General features: G+C 27.8%; 1 protein-coding gene across 4 annotated transcripts in view; it reads right to left on the reverse strand.

The window, feature by feature from the left end:
* Positions 1-885: 885 nt before the first annotated feature.
* Positions 886-22,167, reverse strand: part of Vav (Vav guanine nucleotide exchange factor) — a 30,839-nt gene continuing 9,557 nt past the window's right edge. For all 4 annotated transcript variants that reach the window (XM_014436802.3, XM_067046505.1, XM_014436799.3 and 1 more), the window contains exons 5-18: positions 21,529-21,702; positions 19,435-19,638; positions 18,045-18,164; positions 16,880-16,996; positions 16,568-16,677; positions 13,917-13,965; positions 12,282-12,484; positions 10,825-10,942; positions 9,498-9,650; positions 8,221-8,294; positions 7,985-8,116; positions 7,762-7,911; positions 7,028-7,196; positions 886-6,045 (exon numbers count right to left, since the gene is read on the reverse strand). In XM_014436802.3, coding sequence (XP_014292288.1) covers positions 5,977-6,045; positions 7,028-7,196; positions 7,762-7,911; positions 7,985-8,116; positions 8,221-8,294; positions 9,498-9,650; positions 10,825-10,942; positions 12,282-12,484; positions 13,917-13,965; positions 16,568-16,677; positions 16,880-16,996; positions 18,045-18,164; positions 19,435-19,638; positions 21,529-21,702 — 1,842 coding nt within the window. In that variant the 3' untranslated portion in view covers positions 886-5,976. The remainder of the gene's footprint in view (positions 6,046-7,027; positions 7,197-7,761; positions 7,912-7,984; positions 8,117-8,220; positions 8,295-9,497; positions 9,651-10,824; positions 10,943-12,281; positions 12,485-13,916; positions 13,966-16,567; positions 16,678-16,879; positions 16,997-18,044; positions 18,165-19,434; positions 19,639-21,528; positions 21,703-22,167) is intronic.

Genomic DNA, 22,167 nt, shown 5'->3' on the forward strand with positions numbered 1-22,167 from the left:
TTTGTGAACCTTTTTTCCACAAATGGGGCCATCTTCTTACAATTAGTTACACATGGACAGCTAATAATATTCTAATTAAATATTTTATAAACTTCCAGGTTCTTTAAGCATTTCCAGAACTATGATTCTTTACAGGACCAAGTATTCTGATAAATATCTGAGCTGTTTGAGAATTGAATGATAAAGAAATCTCTGAGAAACTGCTTGTTGGGAGGCCAAGGTCCACGTCGAACTGTAGGGTTACTTAAAGAAGAAATATCTTCCTTAATTTTTCTTCATTCATTTTAATCCAAGGCTTGTTTTGTCTAGATCCAGTCAGATTTTCTCTTTTATTTTTCTGTTATGCTAGAGCAGAACAGCCTTCAATATTAATGACTTATCCTAAATATTTGAACTCCTCTACTTTTTTGAAGCACAAGACGGTTCTGAACATCTTGGCATTAAGACACTCAAGAGGATCCTAACTCTAACATAAGAAAAATAAATTTTTCTATGAAGTAAAATAAAATGCAATTTGAAGGATTTATAATAATATAATTTCAACAATTTAAAAATATATTTCAAGATCATATTTTTATTCAGAGAACATAAACAATTTTTTAATCTATTACAAAACACAAATGGAATATATGTTACAGATAAAATTAAATTAAACAATAAAACTACAGGCATTTGGCAAATTTATTTAATATCCTCGCTATCAAGAGGACAGTCTTATACAATTTTTTTTTTTATTCTACATTCATAAACAGAGCAGGTACAAAAACACTAATGATTCTGTTTTTTGTTAAAATATATCACTATTAATAGCACCCTAAAAAATAATACTTTATTGGCGAAAAAATAATGTGAACATTAAATAAAGTTGATACAACAGTAATAAGCTATTTTAAGAGATTTGGATTTCATAACCATGCATAAATATAAAAACAATAACTAAACTACTTTTGTGAAACTTTCTGTTATTTCTAGTTCTTCTCAATCCATAATTCATTCCTTTAAGATTGACATGATTGCAAAATAAAATAAAAAATTTCACGATTAAGGAGAGAAAAATCTTGTTTTCTTATTTCTTAATTTTAACTGAACTTTAGAAGACATGGCTGCTTAAATTTATCATTGCTTTGTTTACAATTTTAAGCATATAAATAAAATAACCTATAGGGGAAAGAGACAACAAGAATAATTTTAAAAAATAATGTTAACAATACAAATATATATAATTATATTTGCTTATGATGATGTTATAATAACATACATTAGGAGAGAAATAAATATAGATAGAGCAACTCCTAAAATATAATTTCGAAGAAATAATAATTTCTGGACTTCAACTATGGTCAAAGGTTAAGGTTAAATTTTCAAGTAGTCCAGGGTATGGATTACAAAATTTTGACTTTAATATCAAGCAAAACTTTTTTAAAAAGTTTTCATAATACCAAGTCAAATAAGAACAGACAAAAGTGGACCCAAAAATATTTAATGTGATTAGAATATAAAATGTTCCAGTAGCAGAAATGGGTATCAATGAGAGAAAAAAAAAAAAGCAAAGCCATGCTTGTTTGGGATAGTAATTATTTTGGCCACGAAAACAAACATCTTAATATGGTTACTTGGTCAAAATAACACAGCATCAAACTAAGATATAACCACAATATGTTTACAATAAAAAAGGACTTGATGGTAACTAACAAATAAAATTCATGACAGAAAATGAATAACATACATTGGGAATCTTAGTGATTAAAAAATTAATTTTTATTTACTACTTAATAATGTATTCATATACATTCATGAAATAATATTCACGCACGGTATCATTGCTCATGTCAATAAAGATAACAATAATAACAAGGCTTAACAAGAGAAGTCGAGTGTTCGATTGCTATACTTGGTCTACCTAACTTTTCCATACTGGGTCCTGATAGAATCCAAATATACAAGTTCTGACTTAACACAAAACTCTATATTTTGGTTAAGCCCTCAGATGTTTACAAATTAGGGCGGATTATTTTTCAGGTGATTTGGATTATCTAATCCAACAATTATACAAACTCTTATCAATCAAATTTAATAGCTACAGGTCATACATTCCTCAGGTGCAAATTAATACTAATCAGGACCATATTAAAATATATGGTTAAAATTATTTTTTTACATTTTTAAATCATTATCAGTTAAATATAAATGTATAACATGAGCGGATATGTAAATAAACTATTTTAATGAATATAAATACTGAAAAAATACAACCAACAATTTACACAATATCTGACTATACTTGACAATTTATTTTTTTTCTAACTTATCATATCAAATAATATTTTCAGATAACATTTATAAAAAGTTCATTTATACAAGGTGGCTATTACCAGGTTTAATGGGTTCATTTTTTTTATTTTTTTTATTTAAATAAAACCTTTTGTTTTAATAGTTTGACTACATTTTATGGAACTAATCCATAATGATGTATGAAGAAAATTTAAATTGTATTGATTTTTTGTAATGAAAATAATTTTAATTTTAAAATAAAGATATATAACTATACACATAAATATAGTAACCTCTAAACCTTTGAGAGGGTTTTATAAAAAATAAATCTTGAGAATTTTAATAAGCGAATGTTGAGTATATTTTTTTTGTATAAATAGGGATTACATTCTGATGGCCAACAATGACAAAAGAACACATTTGTTTTAAAATTATGCTTTAGTTCCTTTTTATTTACAGTACATATTTTGTACTATACTTGGAATTAGATTAAAAAAAAATTTTGTATTTGGAAATGTATTTCAAATACTCCCACCCATATGTGGAATATTTTCACATTTTTGTACTAACAAATAATCAAAACTCTGAATGTTGAGAGATTACTCTTGATTAAGATTCTAGAGAAATTATTTCTTTCGTATACGAGTTCCAAGGATAGGTTACTAGCAATTTCATGGCATAATTTATAATAGCATTCCCAATAGCACTAAGCAACTAAATAATATCAGCTAATAAACAAACAAAGTCACTGAATGTTAAAAACAATAATAAATTTCATTTTTCATAATATGTAATAAAATATATTATATAAACCATAAAAACTTATTAATGTGATACTAAAAATTACTATATTACTACAATTAAAACACTACTAGCCTCAGTTCAAATACAAATAGATAACTTCATTACAAATATATACATGCATACATACATTTTACACATATTCATATAAATAATTAAATTAATCAATTTATACAAAAATTAATAGAAAGAAAATAGTTTACTCTAACATTATGAAATTGAGCATTGAAACGTGGCACGATTTGATAATCATAATAAAGCACCTGTTTGGAGCACAGAATGGAACGATGACACGGAACATTATTAAATGCAAAATGGAAAGCTTCAATATACATTTATTGATTCTAACTAACTCTATCATGCACAAATTGACACTTTACTTAAAATGGCTGATGTAAAAAAGATAATTATTAAAAATACATATACTACTATGTTAAAAGTAAAATATAATATTTGTCTTAAAATATAATAATGCTGTAGCACTTACTTATCTAAAAGATAAACATAGATAATATCCATGATGTATTATGGAAATAATTATAAATTATCTAAGCATATATATATATCACAGATTATATAATATAAAAGCTTTTAATTAAGTCAATTAATTAAAACCTTTTTTTTTCTTTCTTTTTTGAGTTAAAATAATAAAAATTGTCAAAAATCATGACAGAATAATTATTTCCAAAATCCTGTTCAAAGGCTTTTGTAAATACAAACTAATGGTTACCCTGGTAACTTATTCATTCCAAGAGTTAGTTTAGTAAGTAAAAAAAGAAGACAGTTGCAATAGAAAAATTAAAATCACAATAGTTGATTAAACCATTCTTAATATAGTTTTTGATAAAATTAGGTTCACTGAAGAATCAATATGTTAAAAGTGGAATGAAAAAATTAGAAATTAAACAAAGACTAAAAATGAAATAAAAGTAGAACAAATAACAAATTCATGATTAACATCAAATATATATCCATTTAACAAAATAGGAGACATGATTTTATAGCTCAAGTTATCTAAATGCCTCAATTAGTTCTAACACGATATTTTGGTTTTGAAAACAGATATAATTGCAAATTAAAGGATACTGAAGATGATTATTGTCTACTTGAACTACTTTTGTTCCTAAACTAAAGGAAGTGGTTATATAACACAGTCTACACATTGCACAAGTGATTTCAGTCCAACAATGAAAGGTTACAAATTATAACAGTTAAAAAAAAAAAAAAACTAACTCAACGTAGTAACAAAGATAAAACATCTATTCTCAATAACAATGCAGTGATTTCAAAATATATATAATAAAACTGAGAAACGTTCAGTTAAAATTTATATCAGTCAATTACTCACATATTATGGATCACTGTTAGAAAATCCTGTATCTCTTTAAATTTAAACCTCTCATATAAAATTTTCTAAGAAAGCATCAAATTTAAAAATAAATTAAACCATCTAAATTGAAATTCTGACCATGCCAATTTTCATAGTCTTCACTTACATAAATAAAAGAGAAATTTCTTGAAAAAGGGTTGTTAGCACTTTCCAATATTATCTGATACAGTTTTAGTGTATACAATACGTAAATGTGTATAAAGGTTAAAAGTAAATGTAAATGAAAATGCAGTTATTATTCATCAAAAAGTTAATTGATCTAAACAATGCTTCAAAAACTTGACAATTTAGATGAATAATAAAGCAATAATGGTGAAAAAAAGTATAATAACCCATTACTGGAATACTAATGAATATTTTTTTCCATTAAAATATTATGAAGTGGTACAAAGCAAGTTGATAGCTAACCATCCAATTTTTCATAAGTTTTTAAAAGAAAATTTAATAGAAAAAGGTAAGGAACCAGGAGAATAAGATAACCTACAATTTTGTTACTTTATCAATTTTCTAGACTGTTAAGCACATATGGAAGCTCAGCGGTTATGGTTGGATTTTTGTGTCTTTATGAACACAATAAAATTGATACTACTGTATTTTTTATCAATTACTTCTTTAATTACCTACGTTGAGGTATGGTAATAAATAAGTAAAAAAAAAAATGGTTAATTTTTTTTTTGAGATCTTGCTTATTTACATATTTTAAGATTCCTTAAATAAAAAAAAAAGGTCTATGGATGCTGTCATCTCCTGTTTATAACAATTTCTTATTCACTTGTAACTGCAAATCCATTTTGAATTGAAATTTAAGGTTAGGGATACTTATTGATCAGTTCAGAGTCAAGAAGAATGTAATAAGTTTACAGGAAAAAATTTCAAGAGAAGAGATGTAACTCAAATTACACTCCATTTAATTTTAATAAGTTAATTGAATCAAAATAAATCACTTATAAGCAACTAAAGCAATTGTATTTATTTTTGAACTTGTAAATTGTGTTTGACTCCTTGATGATACTTTTTTTTTATTTGGAGCATAACTTTTTTTCCTCTAAAATTTCTTTTCACACCTATTATATGGGTTGCATCACATTCAATCCAATAGACTCCTGGTGTATGTAAGAAACTAGGTTTCTTTATGGGCCTATCTCATGATATTTAACAAATAAATTAATTCCACAAATAAGGGCATTCATGGAACATATAAATAAATTTTTATGAGCTCACTCATCCATAATGCAGAACAAATCTGTCAGTATAATCAACAGTTAATAAGCTCAGACTAAAATTCCTCAATTTTTTCTGAATACCACAAAAAATATACAGGTCAGATATGTTGATCTACAAAAAAATCTAAACCTGTTACAAAAAACGGTCTGTAAATGGCTAGCTAATATGCTCAATCTCTATTAACAATAAATAAAAACCAAAACATAAATATATTCATAAATCTACTGAGATTCTGAACGAAGGAAGGCAGAATATTAAAACTGTTAACATAAATTCCTATACATAGTAGACTAGTGAAATTCAGCAACATTCCATGTATTTGAAATTTCTTTGACATAAACTTTCGGGAAAAAACCAACCTAAAACAACCAAATTAAAAGCAATCAATTAATTTAGTTTGTTACATAAAATAAATGAAAATAACTACCATATAAAATTTCCTCAAAAATTAATTAAATCAATTATATAAAAATGCATGCTATTGAAAAATGTAGTCAAATCCAATTAAAACAACTGTTTGAAAAATATTATTTAAAAGAGCCATTCAATATCTTGTTAAAAAGGATTTTTTTTTTACTAATTGCAAAAATTTAGAGATTAAAATAATACAAAATTTATTAGACAGTAATAAAATCTTTTACTACGGTCTGAAGCCATTACTAAACAGAAAAAAAAATAAAAAATTAAAACACCTCAATAAAAGATAATGAACTAAGTGTAGATAATTCATGTATTCAAAGGAAAGTACAGTGGGCTCTCTCTAATCCAAACTAATAAAAACCAAGGGGGTTCGGATTGGTGAAAATTCAGGTTACTCAACAGGAAAGTTCACTTCATAAATGACAAATCACTTAAAAAAAAAAATTATAAATGCATTTATAGGAAAATGTTCTAACAATGATGAACCATCAGACAGAAATTTATTTTTTAACTATTTGTAGTTTCAAAACGTGAATTTCAAATTAAGAAAAATGTTTTAACAGAAATTAAACATACGTAGAATGTTGACACTTCAAAAAAATGTTTACAACTGATAGGGCCATAAAGAGAAAGTTAGTAATGAGGTAGGTTACTAAGAAACGCCTGAGGTGGCAGAGAGTGTTGCAAAGCTAATAAAACGTTTTTTGGAAAACAAACCTAAGGCATGTAAGGTGTTGATAATGCAATTTTATTGAATGTATACATATACACACTATATAAATCAAATCAAATCTTTTTATTTCTATGGTTTGATTTGGATAATGCTATCAACTGAATTAGTGAGAGTCCACTGTATTGAAAACATTAAAAGAAAAGTAGTCGAGCTCCAAAAATTTGACTAATTATATTACTGTTTCTTACCCTGTCTTGAATCATACCCTTCCACCATCCTTTATGGTCTCCTTCTTTACTCAAGACAATTACTTGGCATCCTTGTTTAAGAGGTAATTGATTCGACTCAGCAGGATTAAAATCAAATTCGGCAACTGCAACAATTCGTCTGTACGGCCATTTCAAACGAACATCTAATCTAAAAGGCAATACAAATTGTGAAAAATAAGATTAAATAATTAGCTTAATTCAAAATACGATAGAATGATTTGCTAAAAAAAACTATTTTAAAAATGTACTAAATCTTATCAACACACTTGCAAAAAAAAAAAAAAACTGCTAAAAAATAACAAAACCTTAATTTAAACAACTGGCAATTTTTTATAATAAGCAGAGCTATTAATGAAGAGTTTTATAGGTGAATTAAATGAATTCATATATAAAATTCGGGGATACCAATTGATTCGTTTTAATGACACCATCATGTATTAAATGTATTTGACCAACTATAGGTAATAAAATATCTTTATATAAGTTAAACAGAAGTAACTTATAACACTAAAAGCTTAATGTAAAGGTATATTATATTCATAGTTTATCACTATTCTTCAAATGTTCTATATTTAAATTTCATGGCCTCATACATCATTTTTTGTTTAATTTGGCAGTGTACATGATACAATGATTTAAAAAAAAAATTCATTTATGGTAAAATTAATAAAGAATAACGATTGCCCTAAATTACACAGAACAGTGATACTTACCCAACAAAATTTTCACCTAGGCTTGTGTGCTCGTAACATGATATGAGATCGACTAAAGATCTAAAAAATCGAGATTCTGAAAGATAGTACTGTGTTTTTCCATCTGATTCTTTCTCATAAACTTTCATATGTTTTACTTTGTCATCAGCCCTAGAGAAGATAATTATTAAATAAAGAAATTTATTAAATTTGAAAATAATATCATTCAAGTATCAGTATATACTTTAAACTTAGAGCATAGACAGTCTCATTAGGGTGTGTAGCCCCTTGAGGTCGAATTCTTAATAGATAAGTCCCATCCAATTGTCTCTCGAGGAGCTCCGCAGCTTTTTCACGTCCCATTTCACCAACAAACCTTTATAAAAAATATAAATACAAATATTATGAAATATACACAAATCTTTGAGTGTAACATTATTTTAACAATAACTCATATTATTATGAAAAATAAAAACTAACCATAAGTGTTCAGCAAGTGCACCATGGTCAGTCCATGTTCTCCCTAAATCTGGTGGACCTGACACTGGTCGAGGCTGGAATTTCAAAACAACTGTATTTATAAACAGAATTGATTTATAGATAAAATAAAGAAGATCACTTTACTCGGTAACTAGAGATGGGAAAGAAGTAGTCTGAGAAAGAATTTTATAGATTAAAGGAATATGGTCCGGGTGCGGTCAAGAAAAACTCAAATAGTAGAAATATACTAATTTAATGAGCCAACGTTTCGCCCCACGTTGCAGGGCTTCTTCAGGGCTATTTTGACGGCAGTCATTTTAGTTTTGACTGCCGTCAAAATAGCCCTGAAGAAGCCCTGCAACGTGGGGCGAAACGTTGGCTCATTAAATTAGTATATTTCTACTATTTGAGTTTTTCTTGACCGCACCCGGACCATATTCCTTTCATCTTCACACACGGTCAATCAATAATCTTCCAGAATTTTATAGATTATTTCAAACGTGTACACTTCTTGCCAGACCTGTTTCCAGTCCAACCAATTAAGTTAAAAACATATTGCCTAGCAACAAACCATTTGGAAATATTACTAAAGAAGTGGGGAAGAATGGTGAATGTCCCAGACATGGAGTCATCCTACAAGTAATAAACCTATTCTAGCCCAAGTGAGAAAATAGAGATTTACACCACAAATCCTCTAAAGTTCTGAAATTATTTGTACAGGAAATAAACAAAAAATAAAAATATATTTTCATGGTATTTAGAAAATTTCAAAAAATAACTAAGCTAAAGTTATAAACAATTAAATACAAAAGAAATGCAAATCTCAGTCAGTCAACATGGATATAGAAATAAGCAAAATAAAACAATTTAAAATACATAAATAAAACTAATCGTTTTCACTGGATACTAATTACACACAATTTTATTATACATCTTCTTTTTATAAATTAATAAATGTACTCTCTTGCACAAACACATAAGAATCACATACATAAACATTATATGCAGCATATTATTTAGGTAGTTATAATAAAGGTTATAATATATAAAATATTATTTAAATAATAGTAAATGTTACTTAAGGAGTATAGAGATACTGAAATAAAGATTAATCTTTCACTCTTGATTGCAGACAGCTAGATCAACAACCATTGGTGAATCAAGCAAGTAAAAAGATATATATGAGAGCCATTCATTAGGAAAAAGAGAAGTATCAATAAAACTATAATTTATCAAACTGATTAATTTACATAAAAAATAAATGTTAATATTATTACCATAACTGGCTGGATATTATTTAGTTCAACATCATGCCTAACAGCTAACGGAGGCCTTGGTGGTAACTCCGGTGGTTGTTTAGAACCACATCTCCCTGAATATATGATACAGTTCTTGTGTGCAGGAATGCTACATTTTTCACATTTATAGCCCTAAAATAAATAATTTAATAAATTTGTCATAAAAACTAAAATAAATAATTAAATAACACACTAAGGGCTGATTGCTCAGTTCTAAGTTAAGGTAGACTCAGATTTAACGTTAAACTATTTTTTTTTAAATATAAGTATTTTGAGATGAACAAATGTACAAATAGTTCCCATTCAGCCTCAGTCATTAGTTCCGGGTCAATTTTATTACAAAACTCGTTGCATTACAAGACCTGAGAGGGGTAAGTTAGTTATAATATAGGAGTCAGCTCATAAATATCTGCAAATAATTTTTAAAATAAGTTTCTACCACAATTGACATGGTAGTGCATTTCTGGCAGTCATAAAACTCTAATTGATTTAATGAAGTAACAAATGAATTTTTTCTTGTTTTTCACCTACAATTCATAAACAGTGTGCTCTAATGAAAAAGTGATGGTAATCATCATTAAATTCTACATCGAATTAGTACTATAATTTATTAATTCAGTGAAGTGGTATGTCGTAAACCATCAAAATCCAAAATACAATAGTTTTATTAAAATTTTGCTGAAAACTAAGGTATAGCACTAAGAATGAGTCTAAACAACACAGATAAATATTACTGGCAATTGTTGATTATATTAAACAGAAGCTGTTTAATTCTTTATACCATAACTTATTTGCTAGGACTCATCATTTAGGAATTATATGTAAAAAACAAGATAAAAGTCCTAATTTGTAACTTAATTAGTTAAAGAGTTTTAGGACCTACAGAAATGCTTTTCCAGGTTAAATATGGTAGAAAATAATTTTTTAAATTATTTGGAGATGTATTTCTTATAGATAGGGTAACCCTATAATTAGGATAGGCATATTAAGATAAGTTTAATAAGTTATCATTTAATAAGTAAGGTTGATCAGTTATCCAGAAACAAGTACTGAATTCCAATTACCCGTAGTCCTTGATATAAATGGTTGATGATGAAAGTAATAAGGATTTTTCCATAATAAATATTTGGCATCAATAAACTCTAAGAATTTGTAGTAAGTTTACTTTTACAAGTTGCATTAAAACTTACGTTACAATCATCCTCACTATTGGCTACATTACTTTGAGTGGATATAATGTAATAATTTCTACAGATTGTAATGACTTAAAAGAGAAAAAAAACAGTGCATGATACATTTAAAGTACCTGAAAAATTCGTCCTTTCAAAAATTTACTACAATGTAAACATGTAGTTGGTTCCTCGTACGTATGCATTTGAAATTTATGATCTGTATTCCTGCAACCGTATGGTTCGATGTTATCCCTAAAATCAAATATATCAAGTTAAATTATATAAAATTTTATTAAACAAATAAAAATATAGAATTTCAAGAAATTAGTAAAGAAACAACATTGACTCAATATAATACTGTATTCAAATTAAAATACAGCTGCATAACACAAGGATTTAAAACTTTTGATATTTTTCAAAAATATAAAAGGAAAGTAATTAATAGTAATTATTGAAAAAATCATTTAGATTTCTGAATAATTATCTAATCTAAAAATAACAACACTAAAGGGATCTGAGCATGTTCCTCTCACACCTGACCCCATATGTGGAATTAGTCTCAGCCATGCGAAGAGACATATCAAAAAGATCGCTGAGAGCAAGGCTGGGTTACTCTGGAGAAATACCAGAGGGATGGAACAATCAAAAATGTTCCTTGAAGGACCCTGCCCGAGAAGAAGCAATTGCCTTCTAAATATGGATAGGGGTATCCTAGGATGGGTGACAGGACTATATACAGGACACTGTCAGTTAAACAAACATCTCTATAAAATGGGACTGACAGTCCCCTATCTGCAGGTTCTGCAGAAAGGAGGAAGAGACTGCCTATCACATCATGTGCAAATGTGATACAGTGGCAAGAAAACGATTCCTCATCTTTGGTATCATTTCTCCTGTAGTTATACCATTCAATATTAATATTACCTTTACAATTTTTAAATGCAATTAAAATGTTCACACTTTATTACATTATGGTTAGTTCTGTCCATTTCTTTCTAGAATTTTTATCATTAAAGTTACAAAATTTAAATAGTTGTACAAAATTATTTGTAAACAGTATGATTCAGTATTGCGACATTTTATCTTTCCCTTTATAATAATAAACAGGATAAATATATAATTATAGACATATAGACATCAGTAAAACTATCAAATAATACATTTTCTCAAATTAATATAGTGAAATTCACTTTGATAGGCTTTATTATTTGTTTGAGATATTCCATAGATAGTGGATATATTCCTCAGATATCATAGACTGAGGTTACTTTATGACAATCCTTCTACCTTTAGGAAAGTCTGTAGGACACTGGTAGAGAAAGAAACTATAGGATATGGTAATATCTTAGGAATAAATCCAATTAAATATAAATCAAAACTTTTTCTTTTTTTAAATGAGCCACTATTCAAGCAAAGCAACATTATGTAGAAAGGAAAAACACCCTGAAATGTTGTTAGGTGATATAAAGATAATTTTAAGTAATACTCTATAGGAAGTATTTTTCACCTCATATTCCAAATACGTAAATAACCAACTTCCTCAACAATAATCATATAGAATAGAATATATAATATTTAGTTTATAACTAACATGGCGTCTTGAAGTGCTTTTATCCACTTCTTTTTCTGTTCTTCATTTCTAGCATAAAGTGTATAAGCAGTACATTCAGTCTTACGAACTAGAAACCATTGATGCGTCCACCTAACATCTCTTTGTAAACTCTTCCTGTTACTTGAATCATCAACCTTAAATTCTGCCAACTGAAGGCAGCCTTTATGGCTGTATTGATCTCCCTAAACATCGACAACATATCAACTATAAGAAACATGACAAAAAAATAAAATAAAATAATAAATACATTATATCAAAGGTAGGCAAAGAAAAACTTGTAACTCGTAGGTTATTCTATTAGTTACGAGATTTTCATCGTCGACCACCAATTATACTTCACAGTGTCTACCAATTTTGGTTACGGAAATTCACAACATTTTTAACATTTTTTTGTAAATCCTAACTAGCAATTTTTTTTTACACATTTGATAATAGCTTAATATATACTGGAAAATTCTGCTACTTTTAACCCGACTACAGCAAAGCCAAAAGGAGGATACTGTGTTTAGGGATGTCGCACGGCTCAACCATTTTTCAAGTTTGATTGTTATTTACTGAGATTTTTCACTGAGATCTCATGATTTTTTTGTAACAATATAATATATATTGTGACCTCAAAACACTGCATGTAATAATAATACCTCAAAAATACCAACATGACCCTCAAAATACTGAAATTAAGGACCCGAGTTCGAATCCGGCTGTTTTCTGTTACAATGTAGCCGTGAGTCAACTATTGTGGGTTCTTGGAGCCCTCCTAGGGTCCACCCAGCCTCTTATATTGGGTAAAAAATCTGGTGGTCGAGCGTGATTCTGACCAAATCACCTCCTTTCACAACCATTGGTCTAGTAACAGTACTTTTTTAAGAAGTACTGAACCCCTGATCCTTCATGGGTTGTAGCGGTACAGATTTAAATTAATTTTTTTAAAAAATCTATTTATATGTTTCTTTGGGCTCTGTTTTAAGCTAACCCCACAACCGATTTTGAAGTTTGATGTCTAAAGTTACACAGCAATTTTCTTCAAACTGTATACATATATATATATCAAGTAAATTTGCTGTAAATGATATTATGACAGGATACAAACATGTGGAAAATCTACCCATTGATAGAACTCCAAATGTTAAATTTAAAGTTAAATAACACTTAATTTACTATAACAATAATTAAACACCACAGTTTCCATGGTAATATTGGTAGAGTGGATGAAAAAGGATCTTGCATTAAAAATTTATACATCAAAATAAGAAAACAAAATTACAGGACAAATATAACTCCTTATACTGCCTCACTGAAGGGCAGAGCAATATGTTAACATCTGTCCAGGCTACTCTTTATCAAAAAGTTCTGTTCATTCTCATAACTCCAAACTTAGCTAATCCACGGTTTAGGAAAATTTAAGTAAGATGTTAAACAATAGAACTAATGACAACTTTTGAAACATTTACAGTGAATTTCCAACTTTTTCCCCATCATACAAGGTACCTGATGTATTATCTAAATTCTCGGCAGATAGACACAATGGTAATTTAATAAAATAAAATTGAATATGTTACAGCAAAAATTTCTTAAAATTATATTAAAAGATCAAATTAGAATATTATAACTTACCCTCAAAGTTTTACACATGACCATTACTTTATCAAAAATAAACACATATCTGAAAAAAAATTAAATAAATAAAATTAAAAGAATTATATGTTACTAATAAATTGTATTATGTCCAAAATTATACTATTAATGAATATCTAGTATTTTAAATTAAGCCACTTGGATTCATTATTCGGACTATTTGTAGTAGACTCATGGTTCTTTGACACATAATCTTTGCCCCATAACATTGTCATCTTATAAATCATATCCTCATATGAATCTGAGTTTTTAGACTCAATTCCTCAGCAAAGATATCTTTAACTAAGCGCCATATTTGACCCCAGGCTCTTTAAGACTTAAAGGCCCTACAGATTAGAGAACTTTATTTCTCAAAATCTAAGGATTATCAACAGAAATAATCGATATACTAGTTTAAATTCATTAATTTATTGAATATTTGAAAAGTAACAATTTTTTTCTTTAAGCATTTAACTGTGATCAATCTCAGGAGTGAAGGGGGTTTAAGATATCAGGCCATTGGCCCAGGTATAGCGGGCTCTTAAGGTAAAGATTACTCTTTGCCTGATAGCTCTCTCTTAATCAAGTGCTCAAGGGAACTAGCATTCAAGGGGATATTCCAGTTTTTGGGATCTACAGAAAAAAAAAGGGATAACAAATAAATAAAGTTGAGGATTGATGAATTGTACAAAGGTGGTAAAAACAATAGCCAACCCCATCTAGACACATTTAAAAAAAAAGATCTTATAGGGTTCCGACATTATTTGAAGATCCTCATTAATTTTAAGGTAGAATCAGAAGCCCACATTTTTAATAAGAAAAGGTAAGGTAACCTCCTCCCAGTGTTACCAGATAGCTATATTTCTTATAAAAAAAATTAATATTTTATCTATAGTTAACTACATCGGGAGAGGGCAGCCATGCATCAGATTCATGTCTGCACCAAGAATGCCGTGCAACATTGAATCCAAAAATCCCATTTTGAGCAGGAGCCAAAGATCCCAAAAATCACTAATCCACAACCATTATATTGGGAGTCCCAAACAGCTCAGATTCAATCAACAGAAAGAATAAAAATAATGAATCCAAGTGTGTACTAGTTTATTTAATTTATGCCTAAAACCCAGTAACTTGTAATCACATCAATAAGACGTATTTAAAAACTGTACTTAGTCAGTTACAACTGAACTTGAAGTACATTCGATAAAAGAAATATTTTGCCCTTATTGTTCCAAGTTCAGATCATTTCTTACTCTCAGATATCAGAAAGCCGATGTTGTGGACTGATTAAAATTCCCTTCTGTTATTTTGGCTTAGGTACAGTCAAATTTGCCAAAGAACAGAACATTTTTTTTAAATGTTTAAACTAAATATCATTCAGACCCACTGTCTTCCTTTTAATTTTTTGTTTTAGTTTGATTTGCACATTATTATTTTATGGCACTTTAGTAATAATTAATTTTTTGAAAAATTACACAATGTATTATTTCCAGTTTAAAATACTAAGTATTATAAATTCTCATATATTCCTAACTTACAAAACTAAATCAAGCTTTGTTGTCAGTATTATATAAATGGGCAAAGATTAAAAAACATCATTTAAATTTAAAACACTTTCATACTTTAAATTATTAAACAGAACTTTAAACATAACACATTCAGGATCAGTACACTCTTAAAATATAAATAATTCAAAGTAACCAAATTTTCCTACCTACTAATAGTATCTACAAAATATAAGAAAACCAAATACACAATAATAATACTTAGCAAATGAGAGAATACATTTTACAATTAATCTTTGAACTTTAATCAATATTTGTAATAACAATTTGCTAAATTATTACAATATATTACTTTATGATTTTATTGGGGCTTAGGTAGTTTTTTTAAGAAATGATTTTTTATGTCTAGCAGTTTTATTCTTACATAAACAGTAAAAGCAGTATTTGTGGATTTTCAAACTCTTTGTTTCTATTCTTGAAAAAATGAAGTACTTTTATTAAAAAGTAAAAAATATAAAACATACGTTAAGAATGAAGATATGTTCGATCCTATTCTTGGCAGGGAACATGGGTGGTCATTACTTTGTTCAATATTCAAATTTCCTAAACATCTTAATTGATATGTAACCAACAATTAATCATTAGAATCATTACCCAACAGATGTTACCATATCTGTGACAAGAAATTCTAATTTGAATGTTAAAATTAAATATGGGTTAATAGAGATCCAAGGAAAACTGCCAAGAACGAAAACAAGATAAAATTCACAGCTTTATTGTAATAATTTTTTGTTTTATTTTAAAAATGTTTTTACTGTTTATATCCTGTAAAACTGATCCTGTACAAAAATTTTAATCCAGATTTCATTAAAAATAAAATAAAAACAATAAATCAGTAAGAGGAAACCTTTCAATAAAATCTGTAAAAATGAAATCTGAACTTTTTTTTTCCCAAATAATGTTTATTTTCACTACAATAAAGATTAAAATATTTTGTTTTTTTATTCACTGGTTGCCAAGAAGAGGTTAAAAATAAAACCCTGCAAATACATAGTTTACAACATGTATAACTTGTAAAAGTTACATTGTATTATTAAGAATAATTTCTTTATATAATTATGTTAATTATTATGAAACAAGCATTACCTGACTTTCACTTTTTGATTATTGTGAGCCTTTATTCTAAGCTCACCATCTTTGATGAGTTTACCAAAATCTTTAAGTTTGGCATTCTCTGGCAAATCAATGATGCTTGACTAAAATAAAAATTATCAATTAAATTTTAATATTAAATAATAAATAAAAACTTATTATCATTTAATGACATGGAACTGCAAAGGATGTAAAACAAAATTCTCAACAAATCATAATGTTAAATAACTTAACAAAAACAGTGAAATATTTCTAGCATATTAAAGACATTATATACTTATTCTGTTTATTTATAAGATGTGGTACCTGAATATCAGCCATTATTTGTAACGTATCACTGTCCCTCTTCACTTCATTAATATATTGGGCTACATCTACCATTGCTTCTCTTGCTCTCTCCAAACCACGATAATCTTCATGATTCTAAATAGAAAATAAATGGATCATGAATTAGTCTACATTCATTTTTATCCACCAATTAGCTAAATTGAAGGGTTGACTATAAAAAAGAGGTAATGACCAAATCCCTTTACTGAAAAACATTTTCTCTGACATCTACCGTTATACCTTTTCCTACTTAAAAGGACTAGACTATCTTTACCACCAAATACTATTTGAAACTCATAGACTTCTCCTAGTTAACTCTTTAATATTCCCCCACTCGGTATATTTTTTTACAATATTTGAAGGTATCTCGAGGCAAAACTAAAACATTTAATTAATTTTTTGTATGATTTATCTTTTGTATCCCCAGGTGGCTTTATCCTTTATTTCTTGGCATTCTTCCTTTAACAAGCTGACCAATCCTAATATAAATTGACTTTGATTTCTATAAATTCAATCCTCTATTCATTCCTGAAATATTCATTTCTTTTAGACAGTTCTTTCCTTATTAGGTCCTCTTCCCTGTGGAATTCATTCCTACCTTAATCCATAGTTCCAGTGTATCTTCCACCTTCGAATCCCGCTAATTCCATCACTTTCTCTCCACCCAGTTCGAATAGAATTAAAATTTAAGCTTATGGTAATCAATTAGCATAAGTAAATAAATAGATATATGATTTTATTCTCTTCTGTCCTTTGTACTTTTTACACCATTAATTACAAATAATAATTTGATATTGTCAAACCTATTTAGACAATGAACTTATCATATTCATTAAATGAATATTAATAAGTAAATGGAAATATCTAATATTCATTTAAAATTTGTGAAATATATAAATTAACTCAATAATTTAATTAATAATTATCATCAATCAATTTTTTTCTGATACAATTTCAGAATAGTACATGTAAGTATAAAATCCAAGTATACTACCTCCATTTTGCAGTAAACCCTTCCATAAAGAACACATAAAATTATCTTATCAGTTTTTTTAAAGGCTTATTAACAGTACAAATAAATCTTCTATTTATGTCCTTAAATTAAAGCTAATAAATTCTGAATAAAATAAATAAATAGACTCACAGGCTGAGTTTCACTCAACAGCTTTTCCAGAAGCAAATGATATTTCAGAATACGTTGCATAGGGACAGAAAGGATATCCCGCAGCTTGAATTTTCCATTGTTGGCTTCTTCCTGACATCTCTAAAGAAAATCAATAATTACATTTATAACAAAAAATATATAAATAGTGTGCTAACTAAAATAAAGAATAACTCCTGAGTACATGGGTCTAGTATAATCACTTAAATAAGGAGGTTCGGAGCGCCCCTAAATCAAGAATCGCAAATTGGATATAGATAGGTCAGCCAGCCTCTAAAAACCCATGATTGATCTTAACATGGGTCTAGTATAGCTTTCTCACTATTTCTATCTTTTTCTATATTTTGTTTATCCTCTCTATTTTTTTCTCTAAATATTGCTTTATCTAGGAATTATCTTTTTTCTGTATTTTTCTATTGGGTGTTTAATTATCAATATTTCAAGGCTAATGATTTGATGTTTATAAATAATACTTATGGAAAGAGACATTACAGAAACATAAGTGTATCCAGGAAAGTATGTTAATGCATGCATAAGTAAAAGTAAGGAACACAATCTGATAAAATTAACTCTGTGGGCACCCCTGGACTCACTAGGTACCAATCCCTGAAAATTTCATAAAAATTTGACCAACGTTTTGATTGATTATGCCCAAACGCAAATTTAATTACAGATAAACAGACACTGAACCAAATTTGTTCCTCGATGTCTAAATAAGAAAATGTGAGAGGAAATTTTCAATTTTGAGGACTTTTTTCTTTTCTAGCAGGAACACAAAGCTTGTCACCTTCAGGAGTGGGGAAACATAAATGTCTATTTTAATCAAGTAAAATGCAGATTAGTCATATATAAAGTGTATCCATTTAATAACTATAGGGATAACTACTGCCATAAAATGAAAATTATCATTAATAAAATTAATAAAATATATAATTCATGTTTTCTGATTGTTTTCTTATTTCAAAGTAACTTTTTTTAAGTGACAGTTATTTATTGGATGATCATTATCTTTTATGAAACATTTTTAAGTTATTAAGAAAAATATGAAACAAGACATTAACGAGATAGAATTCAACTTACTAAAGCAACATTTACCCTATATTAAATATCCTAATTTCAAATTATGTAAGTTTGAAATATTCAAGTTCCATCCACTAATATGAGAAAATGTGAATAAAAGGCTTTTTCTGATTAACATTTATCAGAAATGCAGACTGAATTGTGGAAAAAATAAATAAAAAAGGATTACAGGAAAGCATGCAAAAAATAATTAATTTTGTAATAATAGCTGCAACTTTTCAATAAATATAAAATTTCTAAATAAAATGCTATACCTAACTCAAATCAATAACTAGATAAGACAATTTATTACCGTCAGTTGCATATTAAAATTATCATTCCTCGCTGATAGTTCCTGAATTTTTCCTTGTGCTAATGTAAGATTAGCACAGTAATCACCATATGTTAAAAATTTTTCCCTCCAGTTCAAAAAAGCTTCACTTAAGCGATAATGTGTGCCAGGTGTAACAGCTTTTGTGAGTTGGCTATGGAATCCTACATGGATTTCATATAGTTCCTAAAGAGAAAAATTATATGATTAGTAATACATTTCAGGCACAAGACTATCATAAACTATAAAGAGGAATATGGTAAATAAATTCCCATTTTTTTTTTCAAACTCAGGTTTATTCACATCTTCAGCATAAAAGCCACAATTAATAATTTCAGCTTTATAGCCATTTTCGTTTATGAGATGCAATAATAAATAAGTTAGTAAGAGAATGGTTACAGACACATACAACCTGGTTCTACTATGTAGATTAATTCCTTGTAAAAGTATGTTGTAAAAATTATGGGGGGTCTAGGTTAGAATAACTTTTTCATATCATGAAAACTAATACAAATTTGACCATGTAGTGCATTCTTTATATTTATTATCTAACGAATGTCCAAGATTGATTTTAATTTTTTATACAGTCTGTAAATTATGTAAATGAACTATAAGTAAATTTGTTTAGGTATTTAAGTCCACCAAAAATTAAAAATATAGTAATGTAAGAAAAAAAAAATACAAAATAAGCTACAAATTAAATATTATTAACTCATAAAATGATAACGTAATTTTTACAAGTGTTTACACCTAATACAAAAAGATTGCACCTCAGGAAGAGGGTTAAGGACACAAACAGTATTTTATCAATAACCCTAATTTACACCTCCATAAACCGATAAAAAAAAAATTAATTTACTTCCTTATCTAATCATTACCCAACAGGTTCCATTGTTTAAGTCAATAACTAATAACTATAAAGTTATAAAATGAAGATGAGGTTTTCATAAGTAATTTTTTTAAAGACAGTTTATCCACGTAACTACTGATTTATATCACAAGAATACATTGATTATAAAATGTAGTTTTGGAGTAAATACATTGTACTTGAGTAAATAAATGTATTTTTCATTTTATATATAGGGAGATGGTCAGGGTTGCGGTCAAAGGAGAAATAAAAATAGTTTACAACTATTTATTTTCCAACGTTGCACATATTTTTCATTTTACATTACTTTTGACATAGATTAAATAATAATATTAGTATTGATATAATTATTTCTTCAGAAAAATATCTCATTGTTTTGTGTTTGCTACTATGGCAATATGAATCGATCCATATAAATCTTAGATACATCATTTCTTGACAAATCTTTATTATAATTTTTTATTATTTTACTTTTAGCTTCACTTCCTATTTTTTTTCCATGATATTTCATAGTAATCATTCCTAGTAACAAGTCACCTTCCTGGTATTCCTAGCATTGATGGGACAATTTCCTAATATAACAAATCAGGTAAATAGCTTAAGATTCATTCTTTCACTTCACCTTCCACCTCCCCTAATCTGTTCAAATGTTTTTCTCAGAACTTTTATTTCAAATGCAAGACTAATTGTACTTTTACTTAGGCCAGAATTTAAGTCTTTTACTCAAGATTGATCACTTCCAGAAGTTGCCTAGTACAACTAGGTATTTCAACCTCCAAGAAGATCCAAACAAAACACCTCACTTTCATTCATAAAAACTCTTCATCATTTTTATGAAACAAATTATTATATCCTTAGTAAAAATGAAAAAGGAGAATATACCCTATAGAAATCCAGTAAATTAGAATTATCATTTTAACCCAGGACATGCCTTGTATTAAACATTCATATACAAAGTGCATCTTAGTCAAACAGATAATTTTCAAAGACAGTGGTTAGTTATAAACATATTAAATTTTATTTTGACATAGTGAAACCAAAATAATAAATTCAAATTTTAACCTTCAATACAAAAAATATGATCAAAACTTTACTCGAAACAATTATATATAATGAAACTTACACACTGTTTTATATAAACAGATTAACTACATTATACTCAGAAATAACAATTAATTCATTGTAAGAGAAAATAACTGATTGAGTACCTTTATACCGCCAAATATTGTTTTAATCTCTTCTTCCTTAAGGACATTTGACAACGGCCTGATAAAACACCGTTGAAGTGTGCTTAAAACATCAGTGTAATTCTTCTCGGTTTCTACCAATTCATTAATTACATAATCTCGCTTTTCAAAACTATGATTAATGGCTGCTGGAACCTATACACATACAATATAAATCAGCAATGTTAAACATCTACATTATAAGTGATAAAAATTTTTATGAATAAAAACCAATTTCAAAGCAGAAAAAAATGATGTTAATAAAAAAGGCTAATATACTCAATTAATTATATTCAACTTGTTAAATGATATACATGTTCACCGCCTTATTCTACAATTTTTAAATCTTTATTTTGATTTGGATCAAAAAGTGGCAATTTGAATTTGTTTTAAAGTCTTATTTACTATCAAAATTTGAACCCCATTCCATTGGAAATTCCAAAGTTAGATGCGCTGAAGAAGGGAGTAAATTAACTATACCCCTCAAAAAATAGGTCACATGCAACTGTCGATACACACAGAAAATCAAATTTAAATTTCAAAAATTGAAGAGATTTGGGAGGATGGGAACATGTACAATGGAACATACTGTAAATACATGAAGTTTTTTATATATATATA

This window comes from Halyomorpha halys, unplaced genomic scaffold, assembly GCF_000696795.3.
Source record: "Halyomorpha halys isolate HHAL.00 unplaced genomic scaffold, Hhal_1.1 Scaffold51.1, whole genome shotgun sequence".
Classification (NCBI taxonomy): Eukaryota; Metazoa; Arthropoda; class Insecta; order Hemiptera; family Pentatomidae; genus Halyomorpha; species Halyomorpha halys.